Source organism: Diceros bicornis, chromosome 6, assembly GCF_020826845.1.
Source record: "Diceros bicornis minor isolate mBicDic1 chromosome 6, mDicBic1.mat.cur, whole genome shotgun sequence".
Taxonomy (NCBI): domain Eukaryota; kingdom Metazoa; phylum Chordata; class Mammalia; order Perissodactyla; family Rhinocerotidae; genus Diceros; species Diceros bicornis.
The window spans coordinates 9781458-9807931 of NC_080745.1; the positions used below are offsets into that span (position 1 = coordinate 9781458).

The 26474-nt window shown below is 39.7% G+C and overlaps 1 protein-coding gene across 1 annotated transcript in view; it reads right to left on the reverse strand.

Annotated features, from left to right (window-relative positions):
- The window catches only part of GRID1 (glutamate ionotropic receptor delta type subunit 1), a 703521-nt gene that overhangs the window by 176892 nt on the left and 500155 nt on the right, over positions 1 to 26474 (reverse strand). The window contains exon 8 of the mRNA XM_058542810.1: positions 25759 to 25878. Coding sequence (XP_058398793.1) covers positions 25759 to 25878 — 120 coding nt within the window. The remainder of the gene's footprint in view (positions 1 to 25758; positions 25879 to 26474) is intronic.

Genomic DNA, 26474 nt, shown 5'->3' on the forward strand with positions numbered 1-26474 from the left:
TAAAAATTACCAAATTCATTAAAAAACTAAAGAAATGAACAGCTAACCCATAATCAAGGAAGGACAGACATAATATAGTAAAGATATCAATTCTCCCTAAATTGATCTATACAGGTAAAGAAATGCTAATTGAAAAAGCAAATTTCCCAAGGAATTTGGAAGAATAAAGAGCTAAGAACAATTAAGACATTTCTGAAGAAGAAGTGGGAGAGGGGACTCAATAGATAGTATGATTTACATGATTTATTATTAAGCCAGAGAAATTATGATAGTTCAGTATTGGCACAGAGATAGATCAATTGATCAATGTAATAGGATAGAGAGCCCAGAAGCAGACTCACATACATATATGGAAATTTGCTATGGGGAAGAGAAATGATAATCATGATAAATCATTAGGGAAAGGGCAATTTAATAAATGAAACGGGGGTAAATGGTTATCCATAACTTATAAAAAACGAAATTATATCCAATTCATGTTAGACACAAAAATCACTTCCTGATCGATTCAGACCTTAAGTTTAAAAGGAAAAATTGTTAAACTTTAATAGGAAGGACTCTTAATCATGACCATAACAGAGTAATCAATATCACACTAGCCCTTCAAACATAAATAACTAAAAAGTTAGACTAACTATATGAAACAACTATTTTCAGACATTGGAAAAGAGGCAGTGTAAGACTGTGACCCTTGAGAAAGGAGAGAGATGAGAGAGCCTTACCATCTCACCAGAATCCCAAGCAGGGTACACACACACACACACACAAAACACCAAGGCACATTATAATCAAATTGCTAAAAAAAATAGAAAATCTTAAAAATCAGAGAAAAAAGAAGTATTACTTAGAGTAGAAAAAAGTATAAAAATTCCTACAGACTTGTTAACAATTATAATACAAGCCAGAAGATCACGAAACAAAATTGTTGGTGGAAAAACATTTTAATTATCAAAGTAGAATTCTATATGCAGCAAAAATGAAATTCCTCAAAAAATATGGAGAAATAAAGCACATTTACAGACAGACAAATGCCCACCAAAAAATGTTAAATAAAGTTGTTCAGGCTGCTGGCAGATAATATTACATGGAAATGTGGACCTGACAGATCAATAAAAAGCTAAGGAAACTGTATACAGAGTATAGCTTTTTAAATTTTTTTCATTTTTAAAAGATATTTGAGTGTGTAAAGCAAAATCACTAACAATAAACTGTGGGTTTAAAACATAAGTAGAAATAAAATTAATGACAATAACAAAGTATGGGACAGTGAGAATTGAAAGTATACTGTTGTAAGGTTCTTACATTATTTGTGAATTGGTATAATATTGTTTGAATGCAGAAGATGAAAATTAAAGATGCACATGATAAACTATAGGTCAAGCACTAAAAATAAATTTAAAAATTAAAGACATATATCTAATAAATCAATAGAGGAGATAAAAGGGAATACTAAAACATAATACAAAAGAAGATGGTAAAAGAGAAAGAAATGACAAAAACCCAGATGTTACAAATAGACAAATAGCAAAGTTACAGACTTAAATCTAACCATATAAATAATTACACTAAATGCAAATAAAATAAACACACAAATAAAAGGTGAAGACTATCAGAATGAATTTTTTTAAGCCAAATATGTTGTTTACAAGAAATCCTCTTTTAAAGGAACAGGTTAAAAATAAAAGGATGAAAAAGATATACCATGCAAAGCCTAGCCACAAAAAAAGATGTAATGGCTATATTAATATCTGATCAAGTACCCTGCAGAGCCAGGCCAGCCTTCCTTCCTTCCTTCTTTCCTTCCTTCCTTCCTTCCTTCCTTCCTTCCTTCCTTCCTTCCTTCTTTCTTTAACTCCCTGTGTCTAGGTACCAACAGATGAAAAGAGAAGACCCTCAGCCATGGCAGAACCCTGGCATGGCCCTGGTTACATAGTGGGGCAGGGAGGGAAGTGTGTGGAACTCATGTGATCCTTTTGGGTGCCTCTTGGTACTGCCTTGACCAGTCGTGACTACACACACTGAGAAGTATGATCACCAACGCTCAGACTCCTCAGGAATTAGGGTTTGGGTCATTTCACTAGGTAAACCGTGGAGACGAGCAGAGGCGATATATGACGGCAAGACAGTGTATCAAGGAAAGTGAGGGAATGAGCATTAGTTGTGGCTTTGAGTATAGGACTTTTTACAATAATAAAAGTAATAATTCATCTCTATATAAACCTGATAAAAGAAACACGTGAACCAAATACATGAACCAAAAAAATGACAGAAAGTTCTAATATTCCTTACTCAGTAATTGGTATTTTAAAAAAAGACCAAAATATTGGTAAGTAAAAGACTTGAAAACGCTATGTACAAACTTCACCTAACTGGCATTTAAGGAAGACTGCATTTAACAATGGCTATGCAAAGGAATGACAGTTCACCTAGATAAACTATTGTTTGTAAGTCTCAATAAATTTAAAAGGATTAAAATCATACAGATAATATTCTGTGACCACAACAAAATCAATTCAGAAATTAGTAATAAATGTAGTTTTCAAAAAGCTCTAAATAAAATTTTTTAAACATATGCATAAATAACTAATGGGTCAAAACATCACAATGAAAATTAGAAAATATTTTGAACTAAAACATAATGCACATCCAATATATCAAAGTCTGTGGGAAACAGCTAAAGCAGTACTTAGCAAAATATTTATAGTTCTAAATACTTACATATTTTTTCTAAAAAAAGGTATAAAATCATTAACCCAAGATTTTCATTAAGGGGGTAAGAAAAACAGCAAATTAACACAAAATAGGCAGTATTAAGAAAATACTAAAAAAGGGAAATAAATGAAATTGAAAAAAATGTGATGCCAAATATTGGTTCCTGAAAACGTCAATAAAAATTGATAAAACCCTATTTAAACTGATCCAGGGGAGAAAAAAATAAAAGAAAGCATAAATTCCCAATATAAAGGGTAAAGAGGAAACATCACTACAGATTCTACAGACAGAAAAATGATAAAGAACTGTCAAAAATATGCCAATAAGTTTAAACAGTTAAATGAAGTGGAAAAAAAATACTTTGAGATTCAAATGACCAAACTGACACTAGAAGAATTTGGAATTCTGAATAGATCTATACTATTAAAGAAATTGAATTCATAATTTGAAAGTTTCCCCACAAAGAAAACTGCAGGTCTAGATGGCTTTATTCAAAGATCCATTTGAGGAAAAAAACAATACCAATTTCACACAATTTCAAACAAAAGGAGGATACTGCCTACCTCATTTATATGGCCAGCATCATCCTCATTCTAAAACTAAAGACATTACAAGGAAGAAAAATGATAGATCAATATCCCTCATAAAAGTAAATTAAATCCACCTCCATTTAAAAAGAATACAGCATCATGACCATGAGGGAAATTATCCTGGAAGTGCCAGGTTGTTTTCTCATTCAAAACATCAATCAATATAATTCACCATATTAACAGACTAAAGCAACAAATTAACATAATATTCTCAATAGATGCAGAAAAAATTTCATTACATCCAAAGCTTACTTATGTTTAAAGTCTCAGCAAAGTAGGAACCAGATAAAGGCCACGTCCACAAAACCCTTCATTTCACATCATACTTAATAATAAAAGTCTGGATGCTTTCCCACTAATATCGGGACAAGAAAAGGTTATCAACTTTCACCATGTTTTTCAACATTATATTTGAGGTGCAAAAGGAAAAAATGCAAAAAGAAAAAACGAAAGGAAGAGAGGAAGGAAGGGAGGGAAGGAGAAAGAAGTTAACGGCCTTTTTTGGTCCCGTCTGTAGAAAATCCAAAGAAATCTAGGAAAAACACTACTAGAACTAACATAATATCCTTATTCAAAGTTCAAAACTAAAACTGGACAATGCTTTAAGCAGGAAAGGAAGCATAAATAAATATGTGATAGAATCATAAAAATAAGAGAACTTCCCACAGTCAACAGCTATAAAACCTATTAAAATGTATAAAATAACTGTTTTCAGGCTTTTATACATCAACCAATACAAGGCTACATTGGAGATAATGAAAAAACATAAGAGGAACCCAATATTCATACTAGATCTTCTTACCTGAGGACACTTTTCAATCCATTTAGCATGGAGATCGACACTGGCATGGAATGGCAGTCTCACTAGGTGGAGGGAACAGTTTGTGGTGCAGAAGTGAGACAAATTTGTGAACATACTAAGGGAGAGGAAGAAGTTGAAGTCAAGAAGTCCAAAATATCTCTGTAAAAATTGCACACAAGTTCTTGGGTGGCTCCTAAGAAATGTATCTAGCTTGCAAAGAATATGAGAAGATGTGATTGACCTGCCAGGAGGATGGAGAAACGAGCAGATATTTCACAGGTCACAGAATGCTGGAGATATGTTAAATTTTAGGCTCAGCAAAGTATAAATACCTTGATGAACAGCAATAATTTTCAACTGAGACTCCAGGAGGCCATGTCCTAAGTGTAAAAATCCTGTTCTAAGAGCAAGAGAAAGACTATAATACTCCCCCTTTATCCGCAGTTTTGCTTTCTGAGGTTTTAGTTACCTATAGTCAACTGCAGTCTGAAAACACTAAATGGAAAATTTTAGAAATAAACAATTCATGAGTTTTAAATTGTGCACCTTTCTGAGTAGTGTGATGAAATCTTGTGCCATCCTGTTCCGTCCCACCCAGGATGTGAATCATCCCTTTGTCCAGGGTATCCACGCTGTATATGCTACCCACCCGTTAGTCACTTAGTAGCCATATCAAGTGTCACAGTGTCGCAGTGCTTGTGTTCAAGTAACCCTTATTTTATTTAATAATGGCCCCAAAGTGCAGGAGTAGTGATGCTGGCAATTTGGAGATGCCAAAGAGAAGCTGTTGTTGTTAATCTCTTACTGTGCCTACTTTACAAATTAAATTTTATTATAGGTATGTATGTATAGGAAAAATCATAGCATATGTAGGGTTCAATACTATCAATATAGTGGATGCGGTTTCAGGCATCCACTCAGAACGTATCCCGCATGGATAAGGGGGTACTATTGTACAATAGAATCACCATAACAAATTCTGAAACCAAACCTCAATAGTATCAAGATGGTTTGTTAGTAACTTAAACATCTTTCAGTATAGCATTTGACAATCATTAGACAAAGATAACATAAGCCAGACTCTACAACATATCTCCCACAATGTCCAAGATAAAACTAAAAATTACTACTATACATGTGGAAAAAAGGAGACAGTAAGTGATAATCAAGAGATAAAATCAATAGACTTAAATCCTTAGTAGATGAAGATATTGGAGCTAACAGACCGATTGAAAATAAATAGCATATCTATGTCATAACTATATGTTAGGGAAAACAAAAGAAATGAGAGAGAATCTGAATGAAAAGTTGAAAAATTTGCACAGATAATTTGAATCCATAAAAATGAATTATAAATACAGTCAAGAACTGTAAAATAAAAATGCAAAATTAGAATGCATTGAATCAGTATAAAAACTGGACACAGCATTAGATGGGACTAGTTAACTCAAAGACATATTTATACCCAATATTCTACTGAAGCACAGAAAGTGAAAAAAAATGGAAAAAATATAACATGAAAGACATGGGTTCCTGCTAAACCTGTCTATTAGATGTTTAATTGTCTAAAAAGGAGAGAAAAAGTCACAACCAACATTAAAAGAAATAATGGCTGAGAAATTCTCCAATCTAATGAAATACATCAAACCATTGACTCAACAAATACAGCGAGATAAAGGTAAAGAAACCACCTACCTAGTCATGTTATACTCAAACTTTTGAAAATCAAAGACACAGAAAATCCCAAAAGCCACTTGAGAAAAAAGTATACTCCCTTGAAAGAAGCAACAATAAGATTGATAACTGACTTCTCAAAAAAAAGTCTACATAGACAAGAGAATAATGAAATCACATTTGTAAAGTATTAAAAGAAAAATAACTGGAAATCTGAAATTTGATACCCAGTGAAAATATCCTTCAAAAAATAACTGAAAGTAGCTTGTGATGACGGCTGTGAAATAAAGTGGTTCTGGAAACCCTCCTGCAGATAGCAATTATACCCACTTTATTATTTCTTTTATTCTCTTAATTTATTTAAAAGGCATATGGAGTTCTAGTTCTGCCATGATGTCATATATCTATTATAGCCCATCACTCCTGCTAAGTGGAACTATAATTTCTGGACAAAATGCAAGAAACAATTACCTGAAGACTCTAAAGGGTGAATAAATGAAGGCAGATTGTGGAAGGAGTCTAAACTTAGAGCAGCAAATTGCACATGGATGAGTTTCTCCTCCCTCCCTCTTTCTCTCTCTCTCAAAGTAGACATGGACATAGACCTATGTATGTATTAATTGTATATATACGTGAATATGTATGTTTATGAATGTATGTGCATATTTCTCTCTCCCTGTTCTCTCTCTCAGTGAACTTGAATACAGAGCAAAAGAAACTATTTAGATTGCTGGGAATATGGGAGCAGAGGAGGACTCTGAACTCACTTCCTCCCCCAGACACAACAAATCTACAACTGCCTGTGGAACAATTTCCTCTGAGAAAGAACTGGAAATTGGATAAAGAGAACCCCCACAACAAGGGACAACTCTGACAGAGGTGGGAGAGGCAGAAATACCCCTCTGCTGAGGGAAAAAAACACATTCTAGCCTTGACACTTCATGGTCAGAAGCAATCTTAAGGTACGAAGTTTTCCTGGAGGAGCAGGGGATCTGAGTGGGAGAGCTATGCTACAACAAGCTGAGCCACAACATGCACCACTCACATGTCCCGCCCCACCAAAGCGGTCCTACTCACCCCCTGTAGAGGTTTCACATACCCCATCTATGAATTTAGCACAACGAAGACGTGTGTCATAATACCTGGCTTTGCTGGCTATTAAAACCAAGGGGGAAAACCCTCAGAAAAGCTACGGGACACAAGAGAAAGAAAAGCCTTCTTGTAAAGGGCCCACACACAGATTTACCTGTTCTGGAAACCAACACAAAATCACCAAAAAGAAAGGTGCATAGTCTTTTGGTAAAAGAGACTCACTTGATAGGCTCTGAGCGCATCTCTGAGTGCATCTCAGAGAGTCAGGAGGTAGTTGGGCCCACTTTCCCAGGGACTGAGACACTGGTAGCAGCCATTATTGCAACCTAGCACAGGCATGCTGATACAGATGCTGGCAGACACCATTGGATTTCCTCCTCTGGCCTGTTAGCACAGAGGTTTGCCCGCCCACTAGAGCACTGAATTAATCCAGGTCAGCCAGGACAGACAGCTCACCCTAGGGACTGGCCCCACCCACCAGCAAGCCCACAGGGAAATTCTGGGCCCATATAGATGGGGTATGTGAGACCTCTACAAGGGATGAGTAGGACTGCTTTGGCAGGGCAGGGCATGTGAATGGGGCAGAACTGCATTGGCAGGGTGTGTGGCCCCCCAGCAGTGGGACTTGTTGTCTGCAGCAGACTTGTGCTGCTGGCCTTCTCAAACAGCCACATAGAGGATCTGCCCCACTCTCCAACACTTGAAATGTTCGTGTGCTGCCATGCCTGGGGCGGGCCCCACCCAGCTGCTCTCCTGAAAGAACTGACAACAACCTTGCAGGCCAGAGGCCTATAGCAATTATGAGGCCCTGAGCCTAGCAACCAGCCACGCTGGGGGCTTGACTCACTTAACAGCAAAAAGCAGCAGATGTGTGCTATTAGACTTTGCAGCCAGCTGTGCTGGGGCTCCTCCTGCCCAATAAAGTGACTAAACTGACCACAGCAGCTGTACACAACGGAAACTTACAACCAGGTGGCCCAGGGGTCAGCTTAGCCTACCCATGGGTTGCAAGAGCAACCCACCACAACAGAAAGTCACATGTAACCCACACAGGGGTCACTCCTGGAACATTTGGAACTGGTGATGAGAGGGAAGCACATTGCTGGGCCCCATAAGGCATCTCTTACATAAGGTCATTTCTCCAAGATTGGGAGACATAGCTGATCTACCTAATCATAGATATAAGCACAGAGAAGTATGCAAAATGAGGAGACAAAGGAATATGTTCCAGATAAGAGGACATAAACTCAGAAAAAGAAATAAATGAAACATAGATAAACAATCTACCTGATAAAGATTACAAACTAATAATCATAAGGATTCTCATTGATCTTGGGAGAAGAATGGATGAACACAGTGAGAACTTGGAAGAATATAAAAGAATTGGAATTGGAAATTATAAAATAATTGGAAAATATAAAAAGGAACCAATCAGAACTGAAGAATACAATAATGGAAATGAAAATTCATTGGAGGGACTCAACAGCAGAGTAGACAACACAGAAGAACAGATCAGTGAGCTAGACAAAAGAGTAGAAGAAATCACCCAAGTTGAACAGAAAAAGAATTAAAAAGAAAGAGTACAGTCTAAGGGACCTCTGGGATGACATCAAGTGCACTAGCATCCATATGATACTTGTCCCAGAAGGAGAAGAGAGATACAAAGAAGCAGAGAATCTATTTGAAGAAATAATAGCTGAAGTCTTTCCTAACCTAAGGAAGGAAACAGACATCCAGGTACAGGAAGCAGAGACCACCAAACAAGATGAAACCAAAGAGGCCCACACCAAGACACACTATAATTAAAATGTCAAGAATTAAAGATAAAGAGATAATCCTAAAAGCTGCAAGAGAAAGGCAACAAGTTACATACAAAGGAAACCCCATAAGGCTATCAGCTGACTTCTCAGCAGAAATCTTATAGGCTAGAAGGGAGTGGCATAATATATTCAAAGTGCTGAAAGGAAAACTCCTACAGCCAAGAAGAGTGTACCCAGCAAGGTTACCATTCAGAATTGAAAAAGAGATAAAGAGTTTTCCAGACAAGCAAAAACTACAGGAGTTTATCACCATTAAACTGGCCTTACAAGAAATGTTAAAGGGAATTATTTAAGTGGAAAAGAAAAGACTAATAATAGGAATAAAAAAGTTATCAAAGAAAAAAAAAATCACTGCTAAAGACAAATATACAGTAAAGGTAGCAGACCAACCACCTATAAAGCTAATATGAAGATCAAAAGATAAAAGTACTAAAATTATGTATTTCCATGATAAGAGGTTAAGGGATAAACACACACAAATGATAAGAGGTTAAATATGATATCAAAAACACAAAACCTGGGGGGAGGGGAGTAAAAGAGTAGCGCTTTCAGTAAGAGGTCAAACTTAAGAGACCATCAACCTAATACAGATTACTATTTACATAGGTTATTATATATGAACCTCATGGTAATCACAAACTAGAAACCTACAATAAATATACAGAAAATTAAGAGAAAAGAACCCAAACATAATACTAAAGAAAGCCATCAAATCACAAGGGAAGAGAGCAAGAGAAGAAGAAAGGAAAAGAGACAAACTATTAAAACACTCAGAAAAAAAGTAACAAAATGGCAATAAGAACATACTAGTCAATAGCTACTTTAAATGTCAAAGGACTAAATGCTCCAATCAAAAGACATAGGATGGCTGATTGGATTAAAAAACAAGACCCATATATATGCTGCATACAAGAGACATACTTCAGACCTAAAGGCACTCACAAACTGAAAGTGAAGGGATGGAAAAAGAGACTCCATGAAAATGGCAATAAAAAGAAAGCTGGGGTAGCAATACTTATATCAGACAAAATAGACTTTAAAAACTATAACAAGAGACAAAGAAAGGCATTATATAATGATAAAGAGAACAATCCACCAAGAGGATATAACACTTGTAAATATCTATGGGCCCAACATAGGAGCACCTAAATATATAAAGCAATTATTAACAGCCATAAGAGGAGAAATAGACAGCAACACAATAGTAGTAGGGGATTTTAACACTTCACTTACATCAATGGATAGCTCATCCAAACAGAATATCAATAAGGAAACATTGGCCTTAAATGACACATTAGACCAGATGGACTTAGTAGATATATACAAAATATTACATCCAGAAACTGCAGAATACACATGGAACATTCTTCAGGATAGATCACATATTAGGCTACAAAACCAGTCTCAATAAATTTAAAAAGATTGAAATAATACCAAGCAACTTTCTTGACCACAACAATATGAAAATAGAAATCAACTACAAGAAGAAAACTGGAAAAGCCACAAATATATGGAGAGTAAACAAAATGCTACTGAACAATGATTGAGTCAACAAAGAAATCAAAAGAGAAATTTAAAAAATACCTGAAGACAAATGAAAATGAATTTATGACATAACAAAATTTATGGGATACAGCAAAAGCAGTATTAAGAGGGAAGTTTATAGCAATACAGACCTATCTCAAGAAACAAGAAAAATCTCAAATAAACAATCTAACAATACACCTAAAGGAATTAGAAAAAGGAGAACAAACAAAGCCCCAAATCAGTAAAAAGAAGGAAATAATAAAAATCAAAGCAGAAATAAATGAAATAGAGACTAAAAAGAATAAAAAAAAAATCAATGAAACCAAGAGCTGGTTCTTTGAAAAGACAAACAGAATTGACAAATCTTTAGCTAGACTCACCAAGAAAACAAGAGAGAAGGTGCAAATAAATAAAATCAGAAATAAAAGAGGAGAAATTACAATGGACACCACAGAAATACAAAGGATTATAAGGAAATACTATGAAAAGCTATACGCCAACAAATTGGATAATCTAGAAGAAACGGATAAATTCTTAGAATCATACAACCTTCCAAAACTGAATCAAGAAGAAATAGAGAAGTTGAATAGAGCAATCACTAGTAAGAAGATCAAAACAGTAATCAAAAACCTCCCAGAAAACAAAAGTCCAGGACCAGATGGCTTCCATGGTGAATTCTACCAAACATTAAAGAAGACTTAATACCTACCCTTCTCAAACTCTTCCAAAAAATTGAAGAAGGGAAGCTTCCTAACTCATTCTACGAGGCCAATATTACCCTGATACCAAAACCAGAGAAAGACAACACAAAAAAAGAAAATTACAGGCCAATATCACTGATGAACATAGATGCAAAAATCCTCAACAAAATAGTAGCAAATCAAATACAACACTACCTTGAAAAGATAATACACCATGATCAAGTGGGATTTGTTCCAGGGATGCAGAGATGGTTCAACAACAGCAAATCAATCAACATAATACACCACATCAACAAAATGAAGAATAAAAAACACATGATCATCTCAATAGACGCAGAGAAAGCATTCAACAAGATACAGCATACATTTATGATAAAAACTCTGAATGAAATGGGTTTCATAGAAAGAAAGTACCTCAACATAATAAAGGCCATATATGACAAACTCACAGCTGATCTCTTACTCAATGTTGAAAAATTGAAAGCTATCCCTTTAAGAACAGGAACCAAACAAGGATGCCCACTTTTGCCACTCTTATTTAACATAGTATTGAAAGCCCTAGCCAGAGCAATCAGGAAAGAAAAAGATATAAAAGGTACCCAAACTGGAAAGGAAGAAGTAAAACTGTCACTATTTGCAGATGATATAATTTAATATATATAAAACCCTAAAGAATCCACCAAAAAACTATTAAAAATAATAGATGAATACAGTAAAGTTTCAGGATACAAAATCAGCATACAAAGACCAGTTGCATTTCTATACAGCAACAATGAAATAGTAGAAAGAGAAACTAAGAATAAAATCCCATTTACAATTGTAACAAAAAGAATAAAATATTTAGGAATAAATTTAACCAAAGAGGTGAAAGACCTATATACTGAAAAGTATAAAAGAAATAGAAGAAACAAGGAAATGGAAAGATATTCTGTGTTGTTGGATTGGAAGAATTAACACAGTTAAAATGTCCATACTTTGGAGCTGGCCCCATGGTCTAGTGGTTAAGTTCATTGTGCTCCACTATGGCGGCCTGGATTCAGTTTCTGGGCATGGACACATACCACTCATCAGCGGCCATGCTATGGTGGTGAGCCACATACAAAATAGAGGAAGATTTGCAACAGATGTTAGCTCAGGACGACCCTTCCTCAGCAAAAAAAAAAAGTCCATACTTCCTAAAGCAATCTACAGATTCAGTTCAATCCCTATCAAAGTCTCAATGACATTTTTCACAGTAATAGAACAAAGACTCCTAAAATTTACATGGAACAACGAAAGACTTTGAATAGCCAAAGGAATCCTGAGAAAAAAGAACAAAGCTGGAGGAATCAAACTCCCTGATTTCAAAATATTCTACAAAGCCATAGTAATCAAAACAGCATGGTACCAGCACAAAAACAGACACAGAGATCAATGGAACACAATTGAGAGCCCAGAAATAAACCCACACTTTTATGGACAGTTAATCTTCAACATAGGAGACAAGAACATACAATGGAGAAAGGATAGTGTCTTCAATAGTGTTGGGAAAACCAGACAGCCACATGCAAAAGAATGAAAGCAGACCATTATCTTACACCATACACAAAAATTAACTCAAAAAGGATTAAAGGCTTGAATGTAAGACCTGAAACCATAAAACTCCTAGAAGAAAACATAGGGAGTATGCTCTTCAACATCAGTCTTAGCAGCATCTTTTTGAACACCATGTCTCATCAGGCAAGGGATACAAAAGAAAAAATAAACAAATGGGACTACATCAAACTAAAAAACAGCAAAGGAAACCATCAACAAAATGAAAAGACAATCTAACAATTGGGAGAAGATATTTGCAAACCATATATCTGATAAGGGGTTAATATCCAAAATACATAAAGAACTCATAAATCTAAAAGTCAAAGAAACAAACAAATCAATTAAAAATGGGTAAAAGACCCAAACAGACATTTTTCCAAAGAAGATATATAGATGGCCAACGGGCACATGAAAAGAGGTTCAAAGTCACTAATTATTAGGGACGTGCAAATCAAAACTACAATGAGATATCACTTCACGCCTGTCAGAATGGATATAATTAACAAGAGAAGAAATAACAAGTGTTGGACAGATGTAAAGAAAAGGGAACCATCATATACTGCTGGTGGGAATGTAAACTGGTGCAGCCACTATGGAAAACAGTATGGAAATTCCTCAAAAAGTTAAGAATAGAACTACCATATGATCCAGCTATTCCACTGCTGAATATTTATCCAAAGAACATGAAAACAGGAATGCATAAAGATACATGAACCCCTGTGTTCATTGCAGCATTATTCACAATAGCCAAGACTTGGAAGCAACCGAAGTGCCCATCGACTGGATAAAGAAGATGTGGTATATATACACAATGGAATACTACTCAGCTATTAAAAAAAAGGATGAAATCTTGCCATTTGTGACAACATGGATGGACCTTGAGGATATTATGCTAAGCAAAATAAGTCAGATGGAGAAAGTCAAATACTATATGATTTCACTCAAAAGTAGAAGGTAAAAACAACAACAACAAACGAACACATAGATACAGAGATTAGATTTGTGGTTACCAGAGCAGAAGGGGGGAGGGAGGAGGGCAAAAGGGGTGACTGGGCACACGTGTAGGTGACGGATGGTAATTAGTCTTTGGGTGTTGAGCATGATGTAGTCTACATAGAAACTGAAACACAATGATATACACCTGAAATTTATATAATGTTATAAACCAATGTTATCTCAATTAAAAAAAAAAGAAAAGAAATTATTTAATCTGAAGAAAAAGGGGTGGCAGTAAATTTTAAAAAGGACAGATTAGAGCCTGGGAACCTAATGGACAACATTAAAAGTTCTGATATATGTGCCATTGGAGCTCCAGAAGAGACAAAGGTTTTCCCACAAAAAATATTTAAAGCAATAACTACAGAAAACTTCCCAAATTTGGTAAAAGATATACATTTACAGATTCAAGACACTCAGTGAACTCCTAAAAGTATAAACAATGAGAAAATCATGCCTTAGACACATCTTAATGAAATTGCTGAAAACCAAAGAAAAAAATCCTTGAAAGCAACTAGAGGAAAACAACACATCACATACAGGGGAACCAGGATTGGAATGACCATGGATTTCCCATCAGAGTTACAGAGGCCAGAAGAAAAGAACTGTCAACTCAGAATTCTACATCCAGTTAAAATATCCTTCAGGAATAAAGAAAAATTAAGATCTTCTCAGAAGAAGGAAAACTAAGAGAATTTTTGCCAGCAGACTTATACTACAAAAACTGCTAAAGGAATTGCTTCAGGCTAGAGGAAAACAATGTTAAATGGAGACTGGGATTTTCAGAAATGAAAGAAGAATAAAATAAATGGTAAATACCTAAAGACTCTTATTTTCCATCTGAAGTACTTTTAAATGTGTATGACTGTTGAAATAAAAATAATTCATTATATTGTGTGGCAGGGTTTCCAGTGTATGCAGATATATACGATACCTGTAACACAAAATAACTTAAGGATAAAGGAGGAGAGTATAGGAACCTATATGTTACAAGGGTGCTACATTTTATATGAATTAGTACAATATTAAATCAAGTGAACTGTGAAAGCATGGATAGATATAGATACAGACATATAGATAGATATAGAGCCATATATCCCTAAATAAGCCTCTTAAATATTGATGCAAAGAGATAAACCCAAAAATCAAATAAATAAACTAAAACAGAACGTTAAAATTATTCAAATAATACAAAAGAAGGCAAGACAGGGGGCACAGAGTACCATGATAAAAAGAGAACAATTAAAAAGATAATAAATTTGCAGACATAAATCTAACTATATTAATAATTAGCTAAGATAGTAACGGTCTGAACACTTTAATTTAATGGCAGATATTGACAGAGTGGACAAAGCATTAAGTACCCTCCTATAAGCTGCCTATAGAAGTCACAATTTAAACATAAATGCCAGACAGATTGTCTTTGTCCCCATAGGCTTGCCAATCCCCTCCTCCACTGAGAGCCACCAGGGGGCATTAGCAAGAGGGCTTCTGCCACAACCATGATTCAGCCAGGGAAGTGCTCTCCACGCCCCATGGGCAAGGTAGTCTGGCCACAAGTGCCCCACCTAGGAAGTGCACCTCACTTTCACAGCACAGCGATTCCCTTCCTTAAACCAGAGGTACCATGTGGCCCATCCTGGAGAAACCCCTTCACTCTCCTCAGGAAGCATAAAGAATGAAGATGGAACAACAGGAGGCCCAACAGCACCACACAAACTAAGCAGACCAAAATAGCACCACAAGATACCACCAGTTCTTAAAATTAAGTAGTTATTAGAAGCACAGCAGACAAAAGTAGGCCAGCTTGTATGCTAAAACTAAACAGGGTGACTCCCTACTAAAATACTGTAAAAGATTTAAATAGAATACACAGTCTCCTAAGATAATTACAACAGTGTTGAGGATATAATCAAAAATTACCCACATACCAAGAACCAGGAAAATGACAACGTGGCTGAGAAAAGATAATCAACTGATGTTAAGATCAAGATGAATCAGATGCTGGAATTATCTGATGAGGATTTTAAATGTCATCATAAAAATGCTTCAACAAGCAATTACAAAGTCCCTTGAAACAAATGAAAAAAAAAATAGAAAGTGTCAGCAAAGAAAAGAAAATATAAAATAGAACTAAATGGAAAACAGGGAACTGAAAAAAATACAATAACAAAGCTTTAAAACTCACTGGATGGGATCAATCATAGAGTTTAAAAGACAGAGAATAGAATCAGTAAACTGGAGAACAGAATAATCAAATTTACCCAACATGAGCAGCAGATAGAAAATAGACTGAAAAAGAAATGAATAGGGCCTCAGAGACTTGTAAGATCTAACATTAATTCCACTAAAATACCAGAAGGAGAAGAGAAAGAGTGTGGAGCTGAAAGATTATTCAGATAAATAATGATGGACAATTTACTAAATTTAGTAAACCTATAGATTCAAGAATACGGGAACCACAAATGAGATAAAGAAAGAAATCCACACCAAAACATATCATAATAAAACTTCTGAAAACTAAAGATGAAAAAAAAAATCTTGAGAGTGTAATGACCTAGTGATTCCACTCTCAGGTATATACCCAACAAGAGACATACATACGCTCCCCAAAATGACGTATCTAAAAATGTTTAAAGCAGTATTATTGGTAATAGGCAAAATCTGGAAGTAAGTCAAGTGTCCTCAACAATAGAATAAATAAAAAAAGTGTGAAATATTCATAAAGGAAACTTATATGTCAACATGTATTAATCATGTCTTTTTATTTTCTGTATCTCTGATGCCTTGATATCTGGGGTCTTGCTAACCCTTGGAGAGACAGCCCCTCCCAGGATTAGCCAATTCCTAGAGACAGTAAATGACACATGTGCCTTTGATATGCAAACTAACCAATCCAGAGCCCACCCCAAAACCACCTCCCTTATGGAGCTTTTACACTCTGGGCTACTATTCCCCTGCCCTAATCATCCCAGGGCGAGATATCAGACAATGAGGGGCAGCCCCTATCCCTGGAGCCTGCTGAAATCATTCAAACTAGCCAATCCTAAGACTGCTTACCCTGCCTCACCCACTCCTTCCTGCAAAAACCACAATAAAGACCCTTGCCCACATTTTCCCCTGCTCCCTCTGTCTGCTGACTGACCCTGGTGCTGCCCTATGTGGCCCTCTGTGGTATGACATGCTCCCTCCTCTTGGGAATTGTAAGTAACAAACTATATTTTCAATGACAGTCGTTCTCTGATGTGTTGGCCTCACCATAGCTGAACAATAATAAAACCTACATTTCAAAACACAATAAAAATGAATGAACTAAAACTACATGCAATAATAATAATGAATTCCACAAACATGATGCTGAGCAAAGAAGGCAGTTAAAGAAGTGTATGGACTACGTGCATTACACGTCAATAGTGTTTCTGCTGGTGAGTGCAATGACCAGAAAGGGGCACAAGGGAGACCTGGGTGCACTGGTGATGTTCTGTTTCTTGATGTGGGTGTTGATTGCATGGATGAGTTTGCTTCCTTAAAATTCACTGTGATTTTCACTCACGATCTAGGCCCTTTTCTGTATGAGTGTTACACTTAGGTTTATACTAGAAAAACTACTATGATTCAGCCACAACTATATTCAGAATAAAATTGCATTCCAAAACTGAAAAGCATAAAAATAAATTATCTAACACCTCATATAATAAGTTTAAAAATTAACAATAAAACAAACACTAGGCAGCAGGGTGACAGGAAGAAAAACAATCAATTAGAGCAACATAAAATACAAAAAAATTGATTAAACAAATTAGACCTAGTTCTTTGAAAAAAATCAATTAAAAAAACTTCTGTCAAGTCTAATCAAGAAATAAAGGGAGACAACACAAACACACAATATGGTCACGTGTCACTTAACGATGGGGACGCGTTCTGAGAAATGTGTTATTAGGCAATTTTGTCATTGTGTGAACATCACAGAGAGTACTTACACAAACCTAGATGGTATAGCCTACTATACACCTAGGCTGTATGGTACTAATTTTATGGGACCACCGTCGTATACGCGGTCTGTCATCGACCGAAACGTCACTATGTGGCACATGACTATAGTAGCAATGAAAAGAGAGATATTCCAACAGATATTTTGTAAATTATTTGCAAATACTATAATAGAGCGTTAGTAATGAATTTGAAAATGCCAGTGTTATACAAGATTTTCTGTAGATTTTTAAGAATGACTCCAAGCAATGTAGAAACCAGGAAAGAAAGTTTCCAAGATATCAAAGTAATAGCTCCAAGACCAACAACCAGCCCAGATCGTTTTACAAGTTCACTTCTTGCCAACTTTCAAGAGCTCTGTCCATACAAGTGAAAAAGAATGAGCAATTCCCCATCCGCGTTATGAAAGGAGTACAAGCCAAATACAAGTTGAACACGAGCATCTGAAGGAGAAAGTACAGGCCAATGTCACATATGCATCTAGGTGGAAAACCTCAACTTCAACAACAGACAAAGCAAAACGATTATTATATAAAAACGGGAAGCCCAGGTCAACTCCTGGGAAAGGCCTCCTCATTTATAAAAGGAGACACTCAGAAAGGAATGACCCTCTTCTTCCACTTGCTGCTGACTTTCTGGGCATGACAATTGGAACTACCACAGCCATCCTGAAGCTAGGAGGAGTGCTCAGACTACGTCCTGAGAACAGCCAAGTAGAAAGATGAAAAAGACCTGAGCCTTTGATGTGGGCTCTGCACATCTGAACTGGCCAACCCTGGAGCACCCTGACTGCAGGCCTCTTTCTATGAGATAAGAAATCTTCCTTACGGTCTAATCCACTCAAGATGAGCATTCTGTTACTTGCAGACAAGTAATTCTAATAATGCACAAAGTTAAATTAAATTTAAGCTGAGAGAAAAGAGTAAGAATTTTTTTAAAAATCAATGAGGAGATATGCAAAATTTAGTAGAGCATGTGATAAATATGACATTCAAGTCAATGGGGAAAGGAAGGATTACTAGATAAATAGTAGTGGAAAACACCACTGAAAAATGTAAAAGCTAGGTCATCACATCACAATTTATCTCAAATCAATCCCAAGTGGATGGCGGACTTCACTGAAATAAAATCAAACCATAAAAATACTAGAAGATAGTATGGATGAATAGTATCTACTTTGCAAATTGGATATGACTTTCTAAAAATTACAAGCATTAGTTTTTAAATGTCTCAATACATGAAAATATTTTCTTAACTCAAAGGCCAACAGGGCCGGCCCCATGGCTTAGCGGTTAAGTGCCCGCACTCCGCTACTGGCAGCCCGGGTTCGGATCCCAGGCGCGCACTGATGCACCGCTTCTCCGGCCATGCTGAGGCAGCGTCCCACATACAGCAACTACAAGGATGTGCAACTATGACATACAACTATCTACTGGGTCTTTGGAGGGAAAAAAGGAGGAGGATTGGCAATAGATGTTAGCTCAGAGCCGGTCTTCCTCAGCAAAAAGAGGAGGATTAGCATGGACGTTAGCTCAGGGCTGATCTTCCTCACAAAAAAAGAAAAAAAAATAAAAGGCCAACAATTTATTGGAACAAAATATTTGACACAAATAACTATCAATTCCCTTCTGAAAGAGAAGTTATATGAGTTGACAAGAAAAATTTCATCCCCAATGTAAAAGAGCAACGGACCTAAGGTATAATTTACAAAATGAGAAATACAAATGACCAATGATAATATTTTTAAACGTACAATCCCAGAAGAAATGTAAATTTAGCAACATTATTTTTTCATACAGCTACCAAATTAGCAAAAAATGTTTAATACATCACTCACTTTTCTGAGCACGGATATAACAGAGATTTCCATATATTACTGGTGGATGTGAAAATTATTAAATCTTTCTATAATCAATTTGAAAATATGTGTCAAGTACATCAGCAACCTAAAACAAATATTATCCTTGGTTTGGTAATTCCACCTTTTTAAAAAATATAAGGAACTAAAGATGTAATTAAAATTGTATATATTTTGGATGCTCATTGCAACACTATTCTATAATAATATGGTGAAAATATCTAAACATTCATCATATAGGAAGATAAAATAAATGATGACTCCAAGTAAGTTGACCAATGTGTTTCCATTAAAAATTATAGTTGTAAAGAATAGTTAAAAGAATGAGAAAATATTCCCAATATAGCATTAATTCGGAAAGTCAGGATATGAAGTGTATGTACAATAAATAGCAACTTGATAAATATACATATCACTACCTCTATCTCTATGTGTTGAGCAAGGGAAAAAGGAAAAATAATAAAGAAAATGCACCAGAAATGCTAACAGTATTGATTTCTTGGTTCAGACATTATAGCCGACTTTTATATTCTTCTCTTCATCTACCTGTATTTTCTAAACATTCTACACTAAATGAGCATATATTGATGCTATCTTCAAAATGAAGCGACAAATATTACGTAAAATGAAATACTTAATTGTGTCTTTTTCTTATCCCTTTACTAGGACAAAGCAGCAGTGTTTGTTTTGGTTCTCAGCTCTGTCAGAAGCAGTTCCGCGCAAGGGGTTGGAACGGCTGACATTTTACTTGGGAAACACGCTGCAAGAATGCTGATCCATGAAGAGACTGAAGTTTATTTCTCTTCTGTGACTCACCGTGCACAGCCAGAGTCTCTATCATAGCAGCTTACGAGACACACGGCACAATTCTGGGGCTGGATCCTCCCGGCCCCACCACCGCCCACCTCCCCATCTCATTACTAAACCCACTGCGCAGCTCCTGGCACCAGCTGCTGGAGCCACCGGGGAAAGGATTCCACCTGAGCTCTAAGAGGCAGTTCCTACTTCATCACCAGAGCTATGCTGTCTCCTGGCTGCTGCCTTTTCCACCTGGCCTCACTGCTGAGAACTTCTGAACCCTGAGAACGTGCGACAACTTGTAACACAGCGTAGCAGACCTGGGCAAGAATGTTAATGATGTTCATGACGTACTTCCAAGCCCAGGGAGGGCTCCAGTCCTATGGGGTGGCAATCGCTGCATGATGAGCAATTATTACTGTCAATTATCAGCAGCCACGAGGCCCTCCCAGGGACATGACATCAAGAGGGGCATTTGATTCCTGTGCAAAGCCAAATTTTATGAAGGATCAAAACTGAAAAAGACAGAAGAAGTGCCTTAAACTAGTGAAGGGGAACAGAACGAAGCCCTCACATATCCCTGGGTAATTGCTGGAACAGGGAGGCTGAGCCAAGGGCATTGGTGGAACTTCAAGTTAGCAGGCTCCAGGCCAATGGGAAGGGACTATGAGGTCCTAATGCTGGCTTTGGGGGATGGAGGGGAGGCCAATGGACAGGAGGATGGAGTGGACAGTGGGCTGAGGGAGTCACAGAACTGCATCATCCTAAGTTCAGAAGGGATGTTCCGGGTCCTCTGCCTCACATCGCACCCAGGAAATCTCCCTTCCAGCCCCAGCACAGCCACATGCTCCTTGGTGCTACATAATCGAGTCTCTCCAGTCTCTGGGCCTCAGCTTCCCAAGTGGAGCTGCACAGAAAACCACAGAGATGCTGGGGACGGGGGAGACTGTGCAGGGGAGCCTCGGGGTCCCTTACCCCAATTCCCCACCTATTGCAACCGCCACATGTCTGCTTCTACAACTGCTTAATATAGGTCTGGGTTCCAGTAAGATTCTGCTGGAACAGATTTTCTGCAGTTAGGGGAAAGCTTGAAAACCACTGGACTAAATTCTTTCTCAGTCTCTCGGTCCTAACTCAATTCTACTCTATAGAAACGAGAAGAAAACAACTCCATTCTCTCTCTTCACACCAGGGTGTCCTTTGTCCTGGAATGGCAACACATAAAGCAAACCCACAGGCTTTCCAGATGCTTCCCGCCCATTTCTCCACCCTCCTGCCCAAGGAGACAGGCTGCCCTGCACTGAGCCAGTCAATCAGGTGGATGGCACCTGTGGGAAATGAGGTGCAAAGAACCTGAGAGCAGTTGGCAATTTCCCCAGGGTTCCACTGCACCAGGGACCCCGTGTCAGTGGAAGGGAATGAGTCCCCCACACCGGTATCATTAGGACAGAGAAGCAGGGATACTCTCAGCAATCATGTACTGGAAAAATATTTCTGCAGGACTATAGCTGATGGTACGTTCCAGGCAAGTCATGCTTAGGGAAAAAAAGACGTTTTCCGTCTTCCATTAACCATACCAAAATAGTCCTAAAAGTTAAATCTCATCAGAGGTGAAACTCCCAGCATCCTCTCAGCTCTTGGTCTTGACATGTGCTCCTAGGCACGGAAGGGGGCTGAGCACTGCCTGGGTACAGGGAGCATTCCCCCTGCCTACAGCCTCAGGTCTGGCACATAGTGAGGAGCTGTGGTCCAGGGCAAGTCGAAGCCGTGTTCTATGCCTGCCTGTAACTCTCTGCTCTTGTGGGGTCTGGGTTAGAGCACTCAGAAAAGGTGTCCAGCCCCATCTACCCGAAGCTGACGGCCCACACCACACGAGAGAGTTCTCACAGACAAGTGAGGGTAATCTCACTGACTGTCCCACTATTCAACCAGCAGGTTCCTATTCTCTGCACCTCCCATCAGAGAAAATGAAAGTTCAGAGAAAAGAAATGCCTGCAAAAGCTCAGGAGAGGCAGAGCCAGGAGTGACACAAAGGCCCCAAGTCAGTGAGACAACAGACGTGTGACGCATCTCCAGCTCCCTTGCGTCCTGTGCTCAACAGCTTTCCATGCCCCCACCTTTGGAAACTTTCCTACAGGTGGCTTCCAACAATCCCATCGCAGCTCATGTCAAGAGCTAAAGACTTGTGCAGGGACAAGCCCATGAGACCCTCCTTTGGAGATTTCTGTCTGAACAAAGAGAAAGCCAAGTAGAAATTTGTGGAGCTCCAATAGGAACAAACGTGGACCCCCAGGACAAATGTCAGGCCAAGTCCTGTGGGAGCTGGACGTGACTTTCCCGCAAAGCCTGCCCCCGGAGGGGTTGCTTGGGGAGTACCCATGCCAGACAGCTACAAGCAGGACACAGAGATGATTAATATTTCGCCTGGAATTACCCAGCAAGCTGGTGACACAGACCTTTGATTTTGCCATCCAGCACTCCCTGAACAAGAGCTCGCTTCCTGGATGAGATAATTTAATTAGTGTTTGCCCAGCACCCTGCTGCGATAGGCGATCACCCACTCCTTCCATCTTCTGAAGGGCTGAGTAACCCAGGTCTCCTGATGCCACTTCATCTAAAACGTCTGGGTGACTCACCCTCCCCGAGATTTCCCTCCAGGGTATTTACTTTAAGAAAACATGCATCGGCTCCCTGATTTAAATGATTCCTCTTGGTTTAAATCTTAAAGAAACTACTTGGTTTGATTTTTGTGTGTTTGTTTGCTGTGGTTGTTTTTAAACTAACATATGTATTGTGAATATATATAAAGTACATATATGGTATACACATAGGTATGTAAATATGTTAGGATATATACATATATGAAGATACATACCATCTTTGCAGGGACCCCCTGACCCTGCTCTCACATAACAGCGCCCAGCATCTCAGCCCAGTTTGCTCCTCCAGTAGCCCTGCATTGGGCATGGCCACAGAGATGCAGTTGAGGGTGGCTCCTCAGAGTTGTCCTGCCTCCTTAGGATGACTGGTCTTGGCACTGCCTTTCTGTGCCTCCAGATCCTAACCCTACCCTCAAATCTGCTGCCCACCCTCAACTTTGCCTTTAGGTTGCCCCAGTTTCCCAGCTCATCCCTCACAGCCCCATCTTCCGCCAGGAACTCGAGCTCAGCCCTGCCTTCAAATGCTGCCCTACACCGGTGACACTCTGTCCCAGTCCCCTCCCCTTGCTTCATCCTGAAACCTCCCAGACCCTGTTTTAATGCACCCTTGGCCTGAATAACAAACATTTGCTATGGTAAATCCCATTCCCTGCCTTCCAGATAACTTCTCCTAAGCGAGATAAGCTGCCAGGCAGACAGATAACAACTGGGATATGCAGTTATTAAGGGCAGATTTTAAAATGACAAAAGGATACATTTTAAAATAAAGCCCACTTGAAAATCAGCTTCCCTTCCAACTCAATTACATTCAGGCCTCCTGCTTGGAAGCTCCTTATAGGGAGAGATTCCAGCTCCCACTGGCCTCAGGGCATTGGAGGAGCGTTGCCGTGGCAACCTGGAAGGCCCAGACATCTGAAACAGAAGTGGAGGACACTGCCTCCAGCCTTCTCAGGCACCTGGAGTGGCCCCCCATCAGCTGCCTAAGACGAGGCAGGGACCTCCACAGCCAACATTCCCACCCGCTGTGGGGACCTTGGGGTTAGAGCTGAGCTGCAAGAAGGGGGATGGGGTAGCAAAGGAGCCAGTGGGCAGGGCCTGATTGTCCCTGACTGTGGCAGACATGAACAGTAGCTTCGGCAGGTAGCTACACTCTGCAAGCTCCTTTCACCTCAGAGTGGCTGAAAGGGCTCCCAGGTCTTGGTTTCCCCTTACCAAGTGGCAGTCCCAACACCAGCCAATTTCTACTATGGTCATGAGTGACTCAGACCAATGCTGACCACCCACCCATCCCCAGTCCCTGACCCAGGTGCACAGCTTCGGGCATCCCTAACAGACATCATAGATCATCCTTGCCACCCTTGACATTGCAGGTCACACTCTGGCCCTCCATGGTTTCACACCATAGTCATCAAACCCCTCTGTGATGCCACAAACAAACCTCTGAGCTCCAAGACCATGTGTGTTGCCATTGCATCACAACCAATTATTGAACCTCCAAATATTTATAAGTAACTCATGACTCTAGCTCCTGTCACAGGATGGGCTGAAAGTCTCCCACCCCTACATCACCCATGGACCCAGGCCATCCCAGCGTCTCCCTGGGGAGCCAGTCTTTTTCCCATGTTGTAACTCCATGAAAGACCACTCCCTCCAGGCTCTCCAGCTCTCATACTCTCCATAACTCTAAACGTGCATCCTTTCTACCCTGGTCTCAAGGAGCACAGCCCAAGAATACCCTCACCCAGATCAGCATCATGTAACTCTTTCCTGCCCCTCTGCAACCCTAGCCAATGCTAGAGGCCAGGCCAGAGGGCTCTCTGCCAAGGGTTTCTCCTGCCCCGATGACAGCTCACTATGCTCTTCATCTCCCAGGCACTGTCATTAGTAGAGAGGGCTTCCTCTCAGTGTGAGTGTGTGTGTGTGTGTGTGTGTGTGTGTGTGTGTGAGTGTGATTACATGAGCCTGTGCCTGAGTGTATGCCAACCAGTTAGTGCTTCAATGCTTTCCTGATTAGACTGAAGCCTGTGGCCCCTTTCCATCATGAGCACTCCCGTCTCCGACCCCACAAGCATATGAGCCTCCTGTGTGGGCATTTCTGGGAGTGCATCCAAGCCAGCTGGGCTGGCCAGGCCCTGGGCAGCCAGCCACTGCCCTTACCTGCCTCCCCATGACAGGCTCCACACTGTGGCTCACAGTGACCATATCTCAGGTCCCTTGTTGGATAATTGTTCCATCCCTTGCTTGCCACACTGACCTCTTGATGCCAACACCTATTAGACTCTTGACTTCACAGGCCCCACTGAACTTTGGGGGTTCCAACTCTGGGTAAAGACCACCCCCGCAGTCCTCAGTGTTGAAAATCACCCATAAGAGGAGGGAAGAAGAGGCAAGGTATCACTGGAAAGAGCCCACAGGCCTGCCACTTGCATTAGCACCAAGTAAAAAAGCCAGACCCCACCCTGAGTCATGCAGCTGGTCTGTCTCACTTCTCTTTCCAGTGGCCCCAGCACTCCCCACTTCTCATCCACCTCGTGGCTCATTTTTCTGTTCATGGCCATGTCTCACTCTTGGCCCTGGGGGACACTTTCTGACTATAACCCCTGTGTCCTGTCTCAGCCACAGTCACACCTGTCCACATGGTTGGGCTGATTTCAGCTGCTCTGGGAAAACATGTTGTCCCTTCCAGCCTCACCCAGGACCACAAGGCTGGCCCTCCAGACCCAAGCAGCGGGACCAATTGGCGCCGGGGGACCCTGCTGTACTCAGAGACTGCATTAGCGGCTCTTTCTGTTCAAAACCTTCCTGAGCCTCCTCCCCACCATACACCATGAAAACCAGCATCAAGGGTGGCATCAGCAGAGAGAGACTGGGAGAGGGGACTTCTATGCTAGTTACATCTGCTCAGAACACAGTGCCTGCAGTACCGCAGAGGAAGAGGGGGAGGTGGGCGCCCTGAGGCTTACCTTACGCATGTCTTTGCCAAAGGTCTCACTGTAGGTCGTGCCAAGGATTTCAAACTGGACGTAGGGATTCGAGCTGTCCTCGCGAAACTCCATCACTCCTGTGAGGCCAGTGATGTGGCCCTGCAGGACAGAAGGAAAGACGATTGGAGAATGGGGCCAATATGTACCGGGTAAGGGAAGGAATCCCAAAGGCAAGGAAGAAAAAGGAAATGGTCACTAAGAAGGGGACAATCCAGGTCTGGGGAAGCAATGGACACCCTGTAATAAAGAAAGAGTCATAGGCAGTCCCAGGGCCTCGGAGCAGGATCAACACTTCCCAGGCCTTTGCTCACAGAGGAAATTCCTAAGGCTTGAACCCGTCATGCACACCATCAATATGACCACAGCACCTGCTCTGTGCCACACACTGTGCTAGCCATGAGATTACAGAGTGACAGCTTTTGTCCCCATGCCCCTGGATCTTAGTCTTCCCTGGCAACCTGCTCTAGGGACTCACCTCAGCCTGAGCCCAGAGGGAAGTCAAAGGTCAACAGGAGCCGTATCAGGCACACGGCGGTAAGCTGCAGGGCATGGGCACTGGAAGCCAAAACCCAGCTCCAGTCCTGGCCTTGCCACCTGTGCCACCTTGGGCAAGTCAGCTGCCGTCGCCCAGCTTCAGCCTGGAGTTGTTTAGATTCATGTCACAGGTCCCGCAAGGGCTGAAGGAGAAAGTGTGC